Source organism: Pygocentrus nattereri, chromosome 1 (assembly GCF_015220715.1).
Source record: "Pygocentrus nattereri isolate fPygNat1 chromosome 1, fPygNat1.pri, whole genome shotgun sequence".
NCBI classification, from domain to species: domain Eukaryota; kingdom Metazoa; phylum Chordata; class Actinopteri; order Characiformes; family Serrasalmidae; genus Pygocentrus; species Pygocentrus nattereri.
In genome coordinates, this window is record NC_051211.1 from 34512124 (window position 1) to 34533749 (window position 21626).

At 38.8% G+C, this 21626-nt stretch overlaps 1 protein-coding gene across 3 annotated transcripts in view; it reads right to left on the minus strand.

The window, feature by feature from the left end:
• Positions 1–15434: 15434 nt before the first annotated feature.
• gata3 (GATA binding protein 3) overlaps positions 15435–21626 on the minus strand; it is a 21351-nt gene continuing 15159 nt past the window's right edge. For all 3 annotated transcript variants that reach the window (XM_017696910.2, XM_017696911.2, XM_017696909.2), the window contains 2 exons: positions 20438–20563; positions 15435–17212 (listed from right to left, as the gene is read on the minus strand). In XM_017696910.2, the coding sequence (XP_017552399.1) occupies positions 16922–17212; positions 20438–20563 (417 nt within the window). In that variant the 3' untranslated portion in view covers positions 15435–16921. The remainder of the gene's footprint in view (positions 17213–20437; positions 20564–21626) is intronic.

Genomic DNA, 21626 nt, shown 5'->3' on the forward strand with positions numbered 1-21626 from the left:
CATCCATCCCTCCACAAGACAGTGTTCTCTGTCTAACTAAAAGCCTGAAACACACTCCCCATCCTTCTTTCTCTCTCTCTCATCATTCACTCCATCTCTCACTTCTGTCATTTACCTGAACGCCCCCTTCTCTGTGTCCCTCGTATGTAGTGAACTGCTGAACTTTGTGAGATTACTGTAGTTGGCTCGTCTCCGTGCTTCACCAGGTGAACTGATGAACTTTAAAAAGCACAGTTATTTAACTAAACCTCATCATCTCAGAACTGGTAAATTTACAGTAGAAGGACACATGTTCTCAAATTTAATGTGCACTAAAGTCAATGTAAATAGAAAATCACTGCATATTTCCTTCCTCACAGTCACGTACATTAATGTTAAAGGTTTGTTCACTACTTGGGGTAACGTGGTACATAGTAAAGGGTCACACACACACACATACACACACACACACACACATCTTCTAAGCCGCTTCTCCTTCTGGGTCGTGGAGGGTGCTGGAGGCTATCCCAGCTGTCATTGGGCGTAAGGCAGGATACACCCTGGACAGGCCGCCAGTCCGTCACAGGGCTAGAAAAGGGTCACTGTAATATAATTACTTATAATTGTTACTTTGTAACAAAGTAGTGTAGCACATTACAGTTACTGACATAATACTCAAAGCATCTGATCAGACTAATATGCTAATATGGAACAGAGGGATAAAGATCATCATGCTTAAGAAGATTCAATTCAAATGTAATGTTTACATATTATTCATAGATTTTCATTTTCGACTATTTTGGTTTGTTCTTAGAGATTAGTTTCTATTATTTTGGCTGAGATGTGTTCAAGGGCAGGGATCGTAACATGGTTTCAATCTGATGTTTACTTTGATGTATCTCTAAATAAAGAACTTAAAGGACAACCCATTTTCCCTTCCACTTCATACAAAATTGTTTAGTTTTTAGAAAGTAATATGGAAGTAAAGTAGTGGGTAATTAGATTTGGACTTTTTTCCCAGACGAAGTCCAATTGCAATTTGAGAGAATTAGTCATTTGCATTTGTACTTTTTGAGTAATTACCACTATAATTATGTTCATATTTGCTGCAATTTTAATTAATTTTGACTTCACTTTCATTCAGTTGAACTAACTAAGAATAAAATGCTACAAGCTGAATGGAATTTCAAGATATTTTATTTTATAAATTCTCAATAATATGCTGCAATTTTTTACTTATGCTCATTTAAATAATCTGCCTTTTGATTTGGTTACCACATTTTAATTGAGGCATGGGTGTTAATTTTATTATAACTTTATTCAGTGTTATACAGTGTTATCCTTTTTCAACCGTGTTTGCATTGTCTATAGTTCTCATCATGACCCTGGGCATGTCTGCTGTCAGGTCCATAAATACTTGGACATTGACAAGGTTTTTGCCTGTTTAGATGTCTACCACTAAGTATTAGAGTTGAGTGAAGACATTCAGCTTTAACTTAAAGTATTTACATCCAAATTGGGTGAACAATGCAAGAATTACAACCATTTTCATACACAGCCCCCCATTTTTAGGGGCTCAAAATCAGTTGGATAATTGCTCTAATGTGTGTTATTCCCTCATTATTTTACTTGAAGCAAGCAGGGAAAAAGTCTAACGTTGATTTTAAGTTTGACATTTGCATTTGGAAGTTGTTGTTAACTCTCAGTGTCCAAAAATCCAGAGCCCTTCACTGCCAGTGATGCAAACCATCATTAATCTTGTGTATTATACCGAAAACAGAGTAATTGAAAATGTTTGGACTTTTGAATGCTAGTATGTTTCTGAGTGACACACAGTGCCATGGTGGGTCTCTGAGTTGGCTAAGCATTGATAACAGCTGGAAGTGTTGGAAGGTGAGGTGAAACATGATATTATGAATATGAAAAATGAATGAGTGAATAGTTCAGTAATAGTTCCTAAAATCTGGTTAGTTGTGCCACATTTAAAGCCATTGTAAATTAACATGTCATGACAGTTGAATTCTGTATTTAAGTACCAAGTCACTAAAACCACTGTGCTGTGAATGGACTGTTATGCCACTCACATGAACAACAGGGTGTACTGATGAAGTACAAACTCAGTTTGTTTAAACTGACTGAGGGGATGACAGCTTATTTCCTAAAGAGCTGGACTAAAAGACTAAACTGGTTAAAAGGTAGCTAACAGTCTAAACAGTCTAGATCTGAATTGGAGTATGTACTGAGTATGTACTGTAAAACTGTAATCTAAAAAGTGAAGAATATCCTATTTGAATGTCTTACATGCTTCAAATGCCTGTGTTTTTTGGAGATCTGTCTTAAGTATTGTTAAACCCAGTGTTTGTGTGGCACCATTAGCTTAATGCTATTACAACACAGGAAATTGCAATGAGGCACTAGCAGACCTTAGCATAGTCGTTGCTGTGGTAATTCAGTGATCACAAGCTACTTATGAGGTGAAAGTTACCGCATTAATAATAGGTAGTGCTATATTTTCATTGTTTTATGCTAAAAATATTATACGTTCATCTAATGACTGTGGTGTATAATGATGGGTGAGTAAATGTTCTTGTCCTCCTTCAGCAGCCAATACCTGCATGGCAACAATAGTCAACTGTAAACAATCTACATTTCTTGGTGGTAGACTTGTGAATGCATTCTATGATTAATTCAACTTTCAAAAATTTAATTATTTATTGGAAATGTGTGCATGTTATGATATGTTATGTCATTGTCATTGTATAGTAGCATGAAGCCACATGAAGATGTGCATTACAATGATTTTACCATGGGTGTGGGATTAAAAGTGTGACTCATTTGAAAAACATAAGGACTTTGTTGCTTTTTTCAGATTGTTTGCAATATTTATCATCTGTCCACTGAGACATCTCTGCACCCAACTAATCAATAAGTTACTTGATGAATTAGTTATTTTGAATTAGTATTTGTACAAACAATGAAGAATACAATAAAATACCAAACTGACATAAGACATTCAAGGTAATAACAAAACCAGTCCAAATGTATGTGTGTGTGCGTGTGTGTGTGTGTGTGTGTGTGTGTGTGTATAGACACATTCTCTGCCAGGATGGACCCTCCACAGCCCTGCAGGTTCCACAGAGAAAGAGAAAGAGAGATTATTATCTGTTATCTGCACTGTTGTGACAGCAGATTATGCTAAAGATTTACGATTGTTAAGAAGACAATGGCCAACACTGCATTTCTCAAGTGGTGAAAGGGTCTCACGCACTCCCCCAAAAGAGATGGAGCACTGATAACCACTCAGTGTAGGGTGTAGGAACAACACTGAGTAAAATGGGTTCACATAGGGTTCCCTTTAAAGCTGTGCATACATTACCACCTACATCTCACAGAACTGTTCATTTTAAAAGCCCTGAACATGTGCCTTCATGCACCTTTGCCTTATTAAAATACCTGGCAATAAATCTTCTGCCTGAGTTTGTGATGATTCCAGAAGTCATTAAGTTATTTAAAGGCAAATAAAAAAATTGGAAAGTTGAAATGATAAGTCTTGTAATTGTCATTAATTACAGTAATTTCATGTGTTTTTTTCCCCCATCCGAATATTTTGTCTTCAGCATTTATTTTTCCCCCTCTGGAAATTATCGGGCATGTTTACACTGTCAGAAATGCCTTTAAATGAGTAAATGTCCTGACCCCACATGCGTCCTAAGGCCAAAGCTCATGCTTTAACATTTCGGTTCTTGTGTTCCAGCCTCAACAAAATGCTCATAAACCAGTTAGAACAAAATGAAAAAGCAGCTTATTTTGCTATTTTTAAACAGGCTGTATGTAGGCCCCACTGGTAGGCTTGGAAAACTATTAAACTCTGTAGTTGTATTTGTATTGATGTATTTGTATTGATCTATGTTAAGGAATAAGCAACTTGCTCTATCGTATAATAAAACAGCCCATAATATTTTACTGGAGGTTGATATGATCTAAATACATCCAAATGCAAGAGTTAGTTGTGTAAAAGTACATAGACATGGTAGTTGGCTAAGTGGTTTCTCACATCATGACACAGTACAGATTCATGTGAGAGTGCATGGAAAAGCATAGAAGTTATTCAAAGCCATTGTCTACCTATAGGTAGTGATTATCAATACATTTATTGTAAATAATGGTTTGGGATATGTTTCAGTAATCTAAATCGCTTATCCTTCTGGGTTGCAGTGGGGTGCTGGAGCCTGTCCCAGCTGTCATTGGGAGGAAAGCACATTGAAACACAATGAAACCATAATTTATTTACATGTTCAAATAAAATCCGCCAACTGTTGGATTTGAGTTGAATTTATCTTTCCTTGATGGCTTTACTGATTATTATTTGTTTGTAGATGTTCAATGAATTCAGTGGATTCAAACATCGCTTGAGGGCAAATCGGATGTTATTATTACTGTGTTTGGTTTGTCCTCAGTTTACTTTAGGTTGCAATTCTGCATTTTTAGAAGTACAGTGTTTGCTGATGTTTTAGAGGAGATGAGCCAAAAAAACTCAAACTTATTTACTTTCAAAAGTTACATAGCAAAGTTGAACTAGATAATAATGTAATAAAGTTGTTTAGAGTTTTAGGCTAGGCATTAATTAATGTGCCTTATAGTTCACCTGCCTAGTTTTGATTAGCTACAGCAACCAGTTCAGTTCTGTAGCATAATGTTTGAACCTAGAAAGTTAATATTATGGTGACTTTAAACAAAGATCAATGCAGTTTCTCAGTAGGTTGAATGAGATTTTTTGCCAGCATTCTATAAAGCCTGTGCAACCTAACAAGAGTCAAAAAAGTATACAAGAACACACTTGTGGGCAGAGCATGGATAGGTAAATGAACATAAAGCACCACCTCGTATGGGTGTATAGCTAGACTGTGGTTCTATGGAGCGTCTATGCGGTTATGTGGAAAAGTGGGTAGGTTACAGGTAAGGACCCATAGTGGGTTTTCGTTGGTTGGTTGGGTATGTGAAAATATGGATGTGCTTAAAATAGTTCAATGGTGGTTTAATGGAGACCCACATGGCTCACTTGGTATGGCCCGCAGAGTAACCACTGACACGGTTAATATTTGCTATGTGTGTAGTTTCTACTGAATGGAGGCTACAAACAACCTCCTCTGTTTTCTACTGAGACTACAGGCTTAGAGGACAAAAAGCAAACAGCACTTTTCATGTTTTAAAAATAGTTGGTAACTAAGCCTCTTTGCCAAAACTGGACACAAAATGTTTATGGACATCTCTGTTAAGCTTACAAGTTCTATTGGCTCATGGTGACGTATTCCTTCTCTAACTTGATGTACAAAAAAATCCTCTGATGATTTAATTTCCAATTGTTTCACACTTCTAATGACACCTGAATGAACAGATGAAGCCGTCAAATAAAAAAATAAAACTCTATAGAAGAATCATCAGAGGAGTTCAACTCATTATCTGTCAGTTATTGTACATTTAGAAACACTATTCTTTTTTCACACTTATTGCTGTCTATCATCATTTGGCCCATAGCATATGTTCACCTGATGGTGTCGGATTGCATGATTCAGTTTTACTTGTTTGCATCCCACAAAAACAGGTTTTCAAACCCTCATAGTTTTCAGTGGGGCCATATCATGTGTTTCATTAGCCCAACTGTACGAAATGAGAAACGAGCATAATTTGTTGATAGATATTTGCAATAATGCTGTGAGTAATAATTATGGTACAAGTCTTGCAATTTGACTGAAAATCTTATTTTGATGGTGTGACCAATTCCACTCCCAGTCTATGGAGATCACAAGGTCATGTGCATGATTTTATATACCTGTATGTGTCCACATACTTCTGGCCATATCGCATGTATACATATAATATACATACATCAAGAATATACATATTCTTGAAACTTCTCTTGGCTTATCATTAATTAAATTATCCAAATGAAATGTTCTCCTACTTTTCTTGAAGGAGAAAACAGGGACATCATTAATATTCCCCTCAAAGAGCTAATGGCTCATCCCAAAGTTAAAACCTTATTTGTGTACTTGTGTTCATGCTGCTAGGACTTTACTTAAACTCTACATAACCATACCATAAACATGTCATCAAAGATGTCATACGCTGTCATGATAATCTGTCATGCTAGAATATGTCTAGTAATATGACAGTGTCATGTTACCATAAGCGTTAAGTGTCATATGTTATAGTGTTTGGTGTCATGATGTCTAACTAGAGTATACAGCTAACATTAGCATGTGATATATGATGTCTTGACATCTAACATCTTTCATGATTGTTCAAGGAAATTGCAACAAATCACTGATATTACAGAACACAATCTGTCATGGTGGCGTTTGACAGTATATGACATCTGCTATGACATGTTTATGGCATGGTTATGTCAAAGGCAGCAGATAAAGCAGACTTTACAGAGTTCAGGTAAAATGTGACGTATGTTCATGTGCTTTCTGTTTAGTGTGCAAGACCACATTAAACACACACATTGAACCTTTTCCTGAATACCACACTGTAGCAGTATTGGGTGTGTATATCCCGCAGTTTAATGCCTTGTTGACATTCTAACACGTTGTTCACATGCTATAACACATGAAGAGATCTCAGAGAACTTCGGCAACTTCCTGCACCTGTAGGATTCGATACATGTCAACACGTTTGTGATGTTGACGATTGCTTGCACACTTCAGAAATACAGCTGTATGCAAAAGTTTGGGCATTTCAGTCAAGCTTTACTGAATTTCTAAGTGAAAATAAGTTAACATGTCATCTACAGAGAACACATACCTGTAGATTTTAATACATAATTATTTTTTAAATTATGTTTAATTTATCATATTGGGAAAAAATAAAACATAAAATTTGGACTGTGCAATTGTAACCACTGTAAAGTTGTGATTTATGCTTTATTTTTACAATATGTTAAGCTCAGCAAATAAATAGTGCACTGAAATTTGCAATATTTTATATTTGTTTGTAAAGGATGTGATAACTTATTTTTGTTAAGAAAATCAATAAAACCATCAGGGACCAGGTGTATTCAAACTTTTGCATTTGAATGTATGTGTACTGTGCATGTTAGCAAAACCACAATCCAAAGGTTTGGACATTGGGACAGGCCATAACTTTCAATGCAATGCTTTACCTCACAATTTGGATGGATAATATATACGGCACCAAATGAACATTCAAAATTCTCAGCAATGCAAGAAATATTATACAAAAATGCAAAATGAGATGCATCTTTCACACCAATGACAATATCCACTGTGAATTTGCACATTTATCAAAGCATGTAATCAAATCTGCAAGTTGTAATAGTGATTATTCAGTTCGTGACACATTCTCAAGTTACTTAACCTAATATTTTCTGCAGTAATAGAAAGAAGCTTTGTAATAGAAAGAAGCAAGAAAGCATCTACATCCTCAAAAAAAAGAACATACAACACAAGTTAACTGGCAACTGAAAGTGAAAAACAACTGTTGCTCACAATATCAATAAGATTGCATTCACTCATCTGGTGTCATGAGCCAAAATGCTCTTGATGAATGTGATAGGGCTAACACGTCCTTTCTGTCAACCAGCTTCAATTTTGGCAAACCTTCACGTCATATTTATAAACATTGCCAGGGTAGTGACTCATTGGACATGAATTTCACCATCCATAACAATAATGCTCCTTTCCTTGAGGTAATGAGGAGCTCAGACAGCTCTTAATGGCTGCCGCATAAAAGCTTTCAAGTCACTTAGCACGTTAAGGAATCTTCCTTACTTGATTTGACCGTTTGAACTCACTTCCCTTTCATACTTCCACTTGCAGTCCATTTGCAGGGGTGCACATAAACTTCCCTTTGTTTAATGGTCTAGTCGTACATTTTTCAACAGACACTTATGTGTTCTAAAGTATATTAATCTGTGAGAAACAGGGGTACAGTACGGGTCCATTTCTTTCTTCTAAGGTAAACTGACATGAATGTATCCTCAAGGGTTCACAGCCTGACCCTGAGTTACTAATGGCCTTAAGCTGAAAGGTCCTTTGCCGAGGTACAATGCTTGTGTCTTTGATGGTGCAGCCACAGCGACAAATGTTGCAAATTCAAAGACACGTTTTTTTTTTCTTTCTGTCTGAGAGTGATATACTATTAAATGCAACATATTTCTTTAAATCAACATCAGAATGAAGTCTTAATAAATGCATATCCCTGCATCATGAATGATCCCTGATTGAAGAGGAAAGTGCGCTGGAAAAGAGCAGAACACTTCAAATAACCTTTTAAGGATTGTAAGAATTTACTTCCATCTTCCATGTTAAGATTTTCATATTTGAAATCAAATAAAATGACCCTCAAATAGTTAGTAAATGTGTGCTGGAATATGATGCTGGTGTATGTATTCCACAGTGCATATACAATACTGTGCAAAAGTTATATATATGTAATATAGTGCCTCTACACTTTGCCTTTAATGCAGCTTCCATTATTTCTTGCAATGAGTGTTCAAAGAAATCTGTCGGGATATTTTTCACACCTCCAAAGTTCAGTCTTAAAAGTTGGTTGCATTTTTTGCTTCATCAAGAAGTTCAAGTAATCCCAACCACATTTTTTGTGTCCTTTTCTCAGTAACGGCTTCTTGACAGCTACCCATCCTTTCAGACTTGTGCACTGTTAGAAATGAAGTTACTGTGCAAGTAAGTTTTTTTGTTCATCAAGGTACAAGCAATGTAAATGTACGCTCAAAGGTACACAGTGGTTTTAAGGTATAACTGTGTACCTTAAATACGTTTTTCCAGGTGAAAACTACGTATTTGCAACTTTTCATAACCTAATATTTTGTAACAGAACAAGAAAGTTAAGCCTGGAGATGAGACAGGGTGTGGGAAGTCAGTACACTTAGAAAATATAATTTCAGTGGATTATGGTACAATTATGTTCCCTGACTAAAGGTACTAAGATGTACCTGTGAGGGTACCACCACAGTGACAAGAGGGGCACTGTCCCAGTGATAGTTTTATACCTTTATTTCTGAGAGTGTAGTGTTGAGTTGTCTTCTCACAGTGGGAGGATGGACAGAAACACCTGTGGATTTTTCTGATTCAAGCAAGAATAGAACTTTCTCTCTGTCTCTAAGATGAAAGCTTTAATTGCTGTTTATCTGATGATGACAACTGTAGTAGTTTAGCAAGGTTTTAGTAGGAGCTGAAGAGTCACTTATCAGGAATCCCAAAATTAAATACACTGCTCAAAAAAATAAAGGGAACACTCAAATAACACATCCTAGATCTGAATGAATGAAATATTCTCATTGAATTCTTTGTTCTGTACAAAGTTGAATGTGCTGACAACAATCACACAAAAATCATCAATGGAAATCAAATTTATTAACCAGTGGAGGCCTGGATTTGGAGTCACACACAAAATTAAAGTGGAAAAACACACTACAGACTGATCCAACTTTGATGTAATGTCCTTAAAACAAGTCAAAATGAGGCTCAGTATTGTGTGTGGCCTCCACGTGCCTGTATGACCTCCCTATAATGCCTGGGCATGCTCCTGATGAGGTGGCGGATGGTCTCCTGAGTGATCTCCTCCCAGACCTGGACTAAAGCATCCGCCAACTCCTGGACAGTCTGTGGTGCAACGTGGCGTTGGTGGATGGAGCGAGACATGATGTCCCAGATGTGCTCAATCGGATTCAGATCTGGGGAACGGGCGGGCCAGTCCATAGCTTCAATGCCTTCATCTTGCAGGAACTGCTGACACACACCAGCGTCATGAGGTGAGGTCTAGCATTGTCCTGCATTAAGAGGAACCCAGGGCCAACCGCACCAGCATATGGTCTCACAAAGGGTCTGAGGATCTCATCTACCTAATAGCAGTCAGGCTACCTCTGGCGAGCACATGGAGGGCTGTGCGGCCCTCCAAAGAAATGCCACCCCACACCATTACTGACCCACTGCCAAACCGGTCATGCTGAAGGATGTTGCAGGCAGCAGATCGCTCTCCACGGCGTCTCCAGACTCTGTCACGTCTGTCACATGTGCTCAGTGTGAACCTGCTTTCATCTGTGAACAGCACAGGGCGCCAGTGGTGAATTTGCCAATCCTGGTGTTCTCTGGCAAATGCCAAGCGTCCTGCACGGTGTTGGGCTGTGAGCACAACCCCCATCTGTGGACGTCGGGCCCTCATACCATCCTCATGGAGTCGGTTTCTAACCGTTTGTGCAGACACATGCACATTTGTGGCCTGCTGGAGGTCATTTTGCAGGGCTCTGGCAGTGCTCCTCCTGTTGCTCCTTGCACAAAGGCGGAGGTAGCGGTCCTGCTGCTGGGTCGTTGCCCTCCTGCGGCCTCCTCCACATTTCCTGGTGTACTGGCCTGTCTCCTGGTAGCGCCTCCAGCCTCTGGACACTACTCTGACAGACACAGCAAACCTTCGTGCCACAGCTCGCATTGATGTGCCATCCTGGATGAGCTGCACTACCTGAGCCACTTGTGTGGGTTGTAGAGTCCGTCTCATGCTACCACGAGTGTGAAAGCATCACCAACATTCAAAAGTGACCAAAACATCAGCCAGAAAGCAGAAAGGTACTGAGAAGTGGCCTGTGGTCCCCACCTGCAGAACCACTCCTTTATTGAGTGAGTCTTGCTGATTGCCAATAATTTCCACCTGTTGTCTATTCCATTTGCACAACAGCTGTGAAATTGATTGTCAATCAATGTTGCTTCCTAAGTGGACAGTTTGATTTCACAGAAGTTTGATTTACTTGGAGTTATATTGTGTTGTTTAAGTGTTCCCTTTATTTTTTTGAGCAGTGTAAATAAGTAGATAAATGGTTGTCTCTGACGTTTGCACTGTTGGTACTGTGCGTGTTCCTCACTTATTTTAATAGGAGGAGCATGAAGATGAGAAATTGCATTAGATATGCTGAGCATGTATGTGGGAGGGGTTAGAAAAGAGAAGCAGGAGAAGCTAATAAGTCAGCATTACTTCATTCCCTGAGATGTTCCTTCAGACTGACACACAACCAGGTAAACACATGCACTATTGCACAACATGATTTTCACCTATACACTATATGTCCAAAAATTTGCAGACACCTGCTCAACCAGTGTTTCTTCTGAAATGAATGCCATTAATAGGGAGTCTGTCTCTTTGTTGCTGTAGTTACAGCCTCTAAACTTCCAGGAAAGCTTTATACTAGATGTTGGAACATTGCTATGAGGATTTGATTGCATTCAGCCACAAAAGCAGTGAGAGGTTAAGTACTGATGTTGGATAGTCATTTCTGGTTGGAGCTCCATCATTCCAGAAAATGCTGTTCCACTGCTCCACAGCACAATTCTGAGGTAGCTTTACACTCCTCTACTCAAAGCTTGTCATTGGGCATAGCGACCTTAGGCATGGTCCTCTTAGCTCATCTGAAGCATCCCATTCTATTGATCAATGTTTTTCTAAGGAAATTATACAAGCTGTGGGTGATCATTATAGTAGTTGAACTGTCTAATTAGAAGGATGGTCAGAATACAGTTGGACATTTTTAAAAGTTTCTAAAGTTCAATGTCACATATACATATGTATATGTGTATGGAAACATAACAGATTGAAAGCAATGAATGTTTTGAAAACATCAAGTACAATTGATGTTACATGTGAGAAGAAACTGTAGTAAAAGCAGTAACCCAAAGTAAGGTGTTAAACCGCATGGCAGTTTTAGTTATTTGTGTTCTGCCATACCTTTCGGACAGAAGCATGCAACCTAAATGCTGATAATGAACTTACAAGATGTATCAAAGTTGATTTACTATGATAAATAATACTTATTGCTTGCCAAAACTGATATAGCTGGAAATGAACTGAAGATTTATGGAGGTAAGTGTGAAATTTTGAAGAGAAATTCTACTGTAAGTGTTGTTATTTGTGAGCTTATCAGAATGAATAAAACTCAAGCAAGAATCGATGCTAAGTTTTGCACATACACTTTATTATTATTTGTGTATTTGTTTGGTGCCATTTCATTATTTGTGAGTGTGTGTAACAAAGCAAGTCAAAAGCTCATAAAATTTGATTGTTTTTTTACAAGTAAAAAATTCCAGTTGCTCTTTGCAATGTGTAAGCATTTTATAATTAATGAACCAACAGAAATGATTCCACACAACATTAATAGATATTTAAAGCTCTTCTCTTTTAAAGTTACTGTTTGTTTCTGACCGTGGTCATATAGTAAACAGTGCAGGGTCCTGTCCTTGAAGGCTTTGCTGTGCTGTGCATGTGCTGATATTTCTGCATGACCTGTGTGTGTTAATGCCAGTGGAGTTTTTTTTTCCATACCCTCCTGCTCTCTCACTTAGCTTTGGTGCTGCCGCCACTGCCGACGTTTCTGCACCCTCCGGTCAGGATTTTATTTTCTGCATCAGTTTTTCGATGAATCTCTTTTGGACGCTCTTGCCTGGGGCCTATCTCTGTCTCTCTCTCTCTCTCTCTCTCTCTCTCTCTGTATGTATAAGTGTGCATGTGTGTGTGTGTGTGTGTGTGTGCGTGTGTGTGTGTGCGTGTGTGAGTGAGTGAGTGAGTGTGTGTTTTTGTACATTTTCAGGAAATGTCAGATTTAGTATTTAGATTCAATGTTCTTTATAAAGTGCTTTTTCCCAAAGGCTTAGAAAAAATACATTTTGACACTTATTTAAATTACATATGTGACATGTTATTATTACATTAGGCTACTTACAGTTGTATGGAAATGTTTCAACACCCATGTTTACATATGTTTTTTGATTTTCTAATTGAAAATAGGTTAACACATCCTGTACAGGGAATGTAAACAGGCCATTTTTCTGCAAATTATAATAAAACATAAAAAATAAAATAACGTATAAAATGTGCCATACGTTTTTCACAAGCCACATTTTTTGTACCGCCCCTACCCCCCCCCCCCCCCACCACCACAACCACCACAACCACCACATGTTAAATTAAGCAAATGAACACTAGTGTTGCATTAAAATGTGCACGTGTTGACTTGAAATGTGTTGACTTATATTCACTAAGACAGTCAACAAAACTCATTTGACCAGGGGATTTTTTGCACATGTGTATATTATACATACCGGGCACATTATTATTACATATAGGTAATCATATATGTGTAGTACATTTAGGACAGATAGTTACAACAGATACGTAATTCATGTGGGGCTCACTACTACAATATATTAGACACCTGGGTAACACATAGGGGGCACATGTATGACCCTGCATTTTAATCTTAAAAATAAATATGAGCCTGTATGTATGTGTTTAAAAGCAGTTGGCCATGTTGTGGTCTGGAAATAGTTCCCCTTTCTCCTCTACATCGAATCATTCTTGACAAGTTAGTTCACCCCAGCCCTGCTGCTGCCATGCAAATACACCAAAGCCACAGCTTCGTCCCCCAAAGCAACGCGGCTGATACACACAACACCCATACTGCTATTTCACAAGTGACACCATCATGCACTTTGCACATGGCAGGGTTTCACTTAGCTTCCTTTAAATTGACAAGTCTGAATAAACCAGTTTAAGGCAGCATATTGAATAAACAACCCTTTTTTCTCTCTTTCGGCTTGTCGTTTGGTTAATTGAACCATTCTCCCATGCAGTGAGTGCTTCATAATCAAACCCAAGGCCCCCAGGCAGCCATGTTGTTACGACCCATAAAAGTTAGTGGACTGAAGACTATGGCCACTTGCAACGGAACAGCCTGGAATGACCTCACAACCTCATGATGATCCACTGATCAAAGTCACAGAGGAAAAAAAGAAAAAAGATTTCCTCGTTTTAACTTAGCTTTAGGTTGGCTACATTAGCCACCATAAAGCCACAGTGTTTTAAATGGCCATTCCTTTGGTGTTACATCATCTATCAGATATTTAAAATATACATTCCCATATTCTGTCCAGCAAAAGCAGGTCAGAATGGCTGTAAGACTGAAGTTACTACAGAAAGGTTGACAAAGCCATGTCCTTTTGATTAGCAAGACTAGCAAGCCTTTCTTTGGGAAGGCTACATCACAGCAAACAACATACATATGCTACCATTCAGTTCAGAACCACTGTTTTAAGTCACTGTTTTCAACAAAATAAATCCTTTTTTTTTGCTGATTATGCTAGCAAAACTTTAGCACTCTACAACATAATAGGCTTAGGAAGCAGTCAAAATAAAACCTTTTGAATGTGTGCAGAATGAGGAACAGTGCTGTAGATCATTCCATAAGAGAGGAGGAAAAGAGGAAAATTGTGTAACAATGAGAATAAAGTTTAACTCATAGGTGCTCATATTTAAAAAGTTGTGAATAACAATTTGCCAGAAAATAGGTGTTTACAGTGTATTATTTATCCATTTTTTCTAATAAAACACCTACAGTATCTGCTGGCAGTTGGTTTATAATTCCAATCTACAGTTATTTTTGGAAACAATGCGAAATGTTGTTAATATAACAATGTTCACACCTGGCATTAACATATTGCGCTGATGACCCAATCACAACTATGGTGAAGAGTATCCATTAAGGTCTGATCCCTCAAAGATCTGCTTAGGAGACATATGACCACCTAACATTAGTAGTGTGAACACTAAAGCATCTAGATGCTTAGACAGCAAAGAATGACCACCTGCATCATCACAGGAAAGATGAAAGCAGCTCTGTAGCTTCTTTTTTTGTCTCCTCTCTCATTTAAGTTAGATCAACAATCCACATGATCTAAATGGTCGTAACAATAATTGCGCATAAATAAGAACTTGTGGGTCATTTCTGTTTGACAGTTGCAATAAATGTGCAGTATATGTAATCCTAAGTGCTCACTGGATGCATGGAAATCGCAGGTGTAAACGGCTGGAGGTCTCACTCTTCACTTGTGATCAGAGATGGATGTTAGTACTAGGTATAAGCAGGACTTAAGTGGTTCCAAATGTTTGAACAGTAGTACATACCACGTTTGGCAATGTAAGTAGCATTTACAGACTAAAGAATGTGCTATAACTCCATCGGCATTACTGAGAGGCCTTTATTGTATCACTTGGTTTATTTATTAGTATCCTGGTGCTAACTTACAGGAAGCGCCTCTGTGCTTTAATGGGCAGCCTTCAGTCCACGCCAGTGTGAGGGTCTGATGTAGCTAGATGTGTGTGGCGTGGATGTTTGGGAGTGAGTAAGAGTTTGCGAGTTAAGTTTTGTTCCTCCAATAGACCTCACTTTATTTCAGTATTTCCTGTTAGAATGTGGCTGGCCAGTTTTGGCAAATCTAGAGGTGTAGCCTAAAGGCCGAGGAGGCCTCGTGACAAATATCACACATTTTAATACTAGTGAAGCCACAACACACACACAGTCACACATACACACATATGCATATAAACACACACACACATTAAGACAAAATAAAGACCACTTCATGGCGTCCACATATGATGTCAACAGAGATTAAACTAGTTTATTATTTTCAAAGAGAGAAAAAAATTACGCAACAAAAAGCAAGTCTGTTGTTTTTTTTTGTTTTGTTTTTTTACACTAGTGATTATTAAATTTGTACAACCATTCAGTCTGCATTACATAAAGAAATAATTCTACATCTTTGTTTCTTTCGTATTTTTGGTACTCTGAATTATACATACAAATAACAAATACAGGAACTTTTTTTTCACAATGCATATAACCTGGGCCGGAAGAAAAGTCTTTCAGGTGAACAAAGGTGTTCCGTGTGTGTTTATGTGTAATTGTGTGTGTGTGTGTGTGTTCATGTGTAATTGTGTGTGTGTGTGTGTGTGTGTGTGCGTGCATGTGTGTGTGTGTATGTGTGTGTGCTTGTGTATATTCTGTATGTGTGTGTGTGTGTGTGTGTGTGTACATGAGCTTGAACACAAACCAATTGCCCAAGACCTATAACACATCCAAAAAGAGTAGCTGGTAGTCAGAGGAACAAACCTGACCACATTAGCATTAATGCATTACACACTGTATCTAACAGGCAAACCAAGCCAGCCTGTACCTTCCTGAATTCCCCACCATTCGTCTATTCCTCTTTTTTATTCTCGCTCATTGACTTTATCTCTCTCTCTCTTTCTGCCTCTTCCTCCTTCTTTCGCTCCATGCGGAGCGCTCCCGGCCTTCTTTCTTTTTCTTCTTCTTCGTTCCATCCTCTAGGTTTGAGTCGTACCCTTCTTATCGTTAGCTGCCCATGGGCCTTTTTTTTTTTTTCCTCCTGGTTAGTTTCTCTCTCTCTCTCTCTTTCTCTCTCTCTCTCTCTCTCTCTTTTTTTCACCATAATTCATTTAAAAAGTCTTCATTAAATGTACTGTATTTCATACAATTTATACAAATATATGCAGAGTCCATCTCCTCCGTGTCTTTCACAGCTCAGGGAGTTCTTGCCTCAAACCAAAAATAAACAAAAAAAAAAAAAAAAAAGAAGAAGAAGAAGGTGCAGTGTTTGGGTGGTGGTGGTGGATGGATGGATGGATGGATGTATGGATGGATAGGCGAGAAATGAGGAAATGAGTTTTTTTTTTTTCAAAGTTTGCAAACTTTTTGGATGATGCTTTCACCTTCGAAAGAGTCAATGATGAAAGAGGAGGGGCATCTGTACACGAACACTGGGATGGATCGTGATGTCATCACGCTGAAAGGGGGATGAAGAAAGTCTCTATCTCTCTCTCTCTCTCTCTCCCTCCCTCTCTCTGTTTTAAGCGGTGCTGACAGTGTGGCGAATACAAAAGTTTTTTAGGGGGCGAGGCTTACAGTTGAGACAAAATCTCCAGCAGTCGACTGTGGGCCAGGTTCGAGGAGAGAGAGAACAGGTTCAAGGGTCACTGGGGTCAAAGGTCAAGGGGTTCAGGCTGACCGTGCTGAGGTCAAAGGTCATGGTCAGGGTGGTCCAGAGGTAGCAGGAGTGGCCTAACCCATAGCGGTGACCATACTGGAGGGGTGGTGGGGGGCAAAGGGTAAGCTAGAAGAAGGATGCATGGGAGTGGGCGTGGTCAGCATGTGGCCGGAGTGCGAGAAGGGCGGAAAGGAGGTCATGTGACGTGACAGCGCGGCTGGGCTGAAGGAGCTGCTCTTCTCCATCAGGCTCTTGGAGAAGTCTTCCATGCTGTCCTGCGACTTTTTGCTCTTCTTGGACTTGCTGGACATCTTCCTGTTCCGGGTCTGGATGCCCTCCTTCTTCATGGTGAGTGGTCGGTTGACCTGCAACAAACACACAGGGAAAGAAAAGAAAAGAACAAAATGTTAATTGTTATTCTGTCAGAGAAGAGTGAACGAATATCAAATTATAAACGTCTTGAATCACATTTTTTGTACTCATAAGGTGAATTTCATGCATTTTTATCTGTTTTTGTGATAGACGGTTGTTTAGTTGCATTAACCGCAAAATAACAAAGCTTAATACTTTAAAGTCTGTGTGTAGAGAGCAAACAGTTTTATAGCAGTTACATAGTTATGTAGTAGATACATATAAGTAATTGCACAGTAGTTATGAATAATTCATGGTCCTTACTGAATAATTCATAGTAGTTACTGAGAAATATTTTATTTAGATCTGCAGGTATCAATATTATTTTAGACTTGTTAGTTTCTGCGTTTTAGATTGTGTGAGTTTTTTATGTGTTTTTAATTTATTGAACATTATTTCAGAGCATTCAAAATCATTTTACTCCTTGAACTCTGAAATGTTACATTCTTAAACTTCAAAGGCATGTAAGAATATTATAGATCACTTAGTTACATAGTAGTTACACAGAAGTAACATAGTAGTAGTTACCAAGTAAGTAATATACTTTTATACCAATCACGTCTTAGAATTAATAACTTTTTATTGAGCTTTATTTCAAAGTGTGCTCCAAGAGAGAATACCTTGATCCCTAATAGAACAGAATACATCTTGTACCCTAAAATATTACTCCTTAACCCTTTAAATGGCCAGAAGCCTCTGGCCTCTGATGGCTTCAAGCATTTATTACACATTTCTGAAAAATGTGTCATCAACTTTGCACTGTAGTCTATGTAGTTACTGAATAATAAGCCAATGTGTCATGTCATAAGCCAGGAATTGTAAGGGATTATACTTGAAAGATCTGTGTGTACAGAACAGTAGGTACATTGTCATGTAGTATTTATACAGTAGTAGTTACATAATAGTTAACATATCATTCAAAGTACCTGTTGAGTAATAAGCTTTATGATAAATATCTGAATAATATACCTGCAATTTAAGGGTCAAAGTTGTTTTCACATGTATATGTTATATTCTGTATGTGGTTTATTGATTGAACTTTATTTTAAAGCTTACACCTACAGAATTAGGTGTTTTTAGGATTCTTGTTCTGAGGTGTGAGAGAATATTAATAGCTGTTTTGAGGAGAGAAAGCTGGAACTGGTTAGATTTTACTGGGTTTCAGGGGGTTTTGGACGGCTCAGAAGGATCCGTCATTCTTCCTCTCTAAGAGGGTTTTATATTTCATAGGGTGAAGGGCACACTGATCATATGTAATGGAGCTTCATTATGGCACAAATCTGCCTGCCTTTCTGCCTGTGTGTGTGTGTGTGTGTGTGTGTGTGTGTGTGTGTGTGTGTGTGTGTGTGTGTGTGTGTGTGTGTGTGTGTGTGCGCGTCAGGTCATATCAGCACTAGGCTGGATTTAGCTGCTGATTCCCTTACGCCAGGCAGGGCTGATGCCAGGCTTGCCAATGAGAGAAACCCCAGACTGTGTCCAGACGCTGGGCAACAGTGGCACGGCCACAGTACCTCAATCTACTGCCAAACACCTACATTACCTCTCTCTCTCTCTTTCTCTCTCCTTCTCTTTCCTTCTCTCTCTTTCTCTCTTTCTCCATCCCACCCCCTCCATCTTTTTCTCCCTGTCCTTCTTGCTTTCCATTGCTCTCTTACTCCATGTCTCTCAGTTTATCTCTCTCTCTCTACTCTGTCTGTCTAGTGGACTGAAGACTCCCTCCCCCTCTTTCTCTCTCTCTCTTCCTTTCCCTCCATTCCTCTTTCTCTCTTTCCTTTCATTCCCTCCCTCCCCATCTCTTTCCTTTCAGTCCTTTTCATCCTGCTATCTCTTTTTTTTCTTTCCTTCCCTCTTGCTCTCTCTTCCTCTCTTTGCATAGCTTTGGTTTTTCTCTTTCTCTCTGTCCCCTCCTTCCCTCATGTCTTTCTTTGCTTCTCTTCACTCTTTTTTCTTTCTCCCTCTGCCTTCTTTTCTTTCTGTCTTTCCTCTCTCTCTCTCTCAATCTCTCTCTCTCTCTTCTCCCTTTCCCTTTCCTCTCTATCATTTTGTCCCTGTCTCTGTCTCTCTCTATCTCTTTTTGGAATTCTTTCTCTATTGATCTCCCTTCCTGTCTTTCTCTATGCTGTCTCTTCTTCTCTCTTTCTGCTTCTCTGTCTTCTCTCTTCCCCCACCTCTCACATGTCACTGATTTTGTTTCTCGCACAAACTGATGATGTGGTTTACCTGAGGGGTGTGTTTATGGGTGGGAGAGCGCTAATGCTACATACAGACAAGTGTTACTCAAACTAAAGCTGATCAGAGGTCAGCAGGAGTCTCTGAACTCCACTGACCATCACACAAACACACACACACACACACACGTGCTGTGGTTACTGCTCACACTAAACCACTGTCCTCCCACTGCTTTCTTTGTTCTACTCCAGAAAGAGACAGGTTGACCACAAACAAAGGCATTTCAGAGACATTTTTAACATGAAGTCAGAATAACACACACACACACACACACACACACACACACACACACACACACACACACACACACACACACACACACACAGTAGTGCAAGGTTTCATTCTCTCATAGAGTTTCAGCTCCAGTCTGATAAGGTTTGTAGCTGTGCTCTGATAGGCAGAGCACAGAATGGGAAAAGCATTCGTTTACCCCACAAAAATTCTGGATCTGTTTCAGACAGGGTGTCAGAGTGACCAAAACCAACTCCGTCTGCAAATACACTGAGCCGGGGTCACTTCAAACAATAACATTTAAGGCAGAAATGTTGTTTTCTCTGATAACCTGAGAGCGAAGTGGTTTTATTTTCCAGATTCTTCGAGAACCATCCAAAAACAACACCTGATCCCACCTGATACAGCAAGTGCAACAATACGAGCTATCATATCATTATAATTGTGACTAATAATAGGCTAAATGTAGGCTAATAGTACTAATAATAGGCATTTAATACATTTGAAGGACTAATAATGCATTTATTTATAGTCTTTAGTATTATACTTGCTTGGTTAAGAAAGCTAGCATTAGTTTTGGCTCTGGATACACTCTGTGATTCAGCTTCATTACTGACCCAAATAGGGTTATAGAAAGATGAATGATGGGATGGATGAAGAAGGAAAGGAAGAAAGAAATGAGATTCCCTGTAAAGGAGTGCATATGTGTGTTAGCTTACATTGTGCAGTTTGAAGTAGAGACCGCAGGCGTTACACACCGGATCTCCGTTCGCGTTTCTCCTCCACAGCGTCGTGGTGGTTGTTTGACAGTTAGCACACGAAGTCCCCGCTCGCCTTGCGGCAGACTGATGGACAGAAACAGATAGAGAGTGAGAGAGAGAGACAGACAGATGGACAGGCAGAGTCAACTAAACTAACTTGTCTCATTGTCTGCTTCAGTGCCTGAATTGTAAAACCATCAGTATTGAATTGGAATCTTAACTTGAAACAAAGCCTGCCATGGTGAGCTGACTCTTATAGAGGTGAATTCAAACCTGCTATATCAAATTAAAACACCTCCAGTGTTTAACTTACCCATACAATGTTAAATTAACTAAAAGCCTGAAATGTTGAATGAAAACATTTATAATGTTGAATGAAATCGTCTGTAATGTTGAATGAAATCGTCTGTAATGTTGAATGAAATCGTCTGTAATGTTGAATGAAATCATCTGTAATGTTGAATGAAATCATCTGTTGTGGAATTAACACCAACAGTTTGAAAGAAAGCTGACACCACTGGTTAAACACCTATAGTGTTGAAAAACCCAACTCTAACACTGAATTACAGCACAGTGTTAAATTGACACTTACAGTGTTGAGCTGACTCTTACAGTATTCATTTAAAACCTAAATTGATGATTTTTAATGCCTAAGACCTTCAGTGCTGAATGAGCACCAGCAGTGTTGCAATAAAACCTACAGTGTTGGTATAAAATGAACACCAGCAGTGTTGCAGTAAAACCTATAGCGGTGAGGAAAAAACACAGTGAAATTGAACCGTTTAGTGTTGAATAAAAGCCAGCGACGTTGGATTCACTGGTACAGCTTGGAACTAAAACCTATAAGGTTGAATTAAAACAGCTACAGTGTTGAAACAGAAAAGTGAATTCAATTCTTCAGAGTTAAATCTGGACATAGAAATGTGACGCCTACGTTTAATGTATATGTGGTCTTGTATTGGCCACTGCAGTGTAGCTGGGATCCAGTAGTGGGGCTTTTCCAGCGTGCAGGACGGAGAATAATGTGGAAGAAAAGCGCAGGATGAAAGAAAGAAAAAGGGGAAACACTTTAACAAGTGATGCAGTGACCGCGAGCTAAAAATAAACGTTAATATATAATATATAATATATATTACGGTGACGCGCG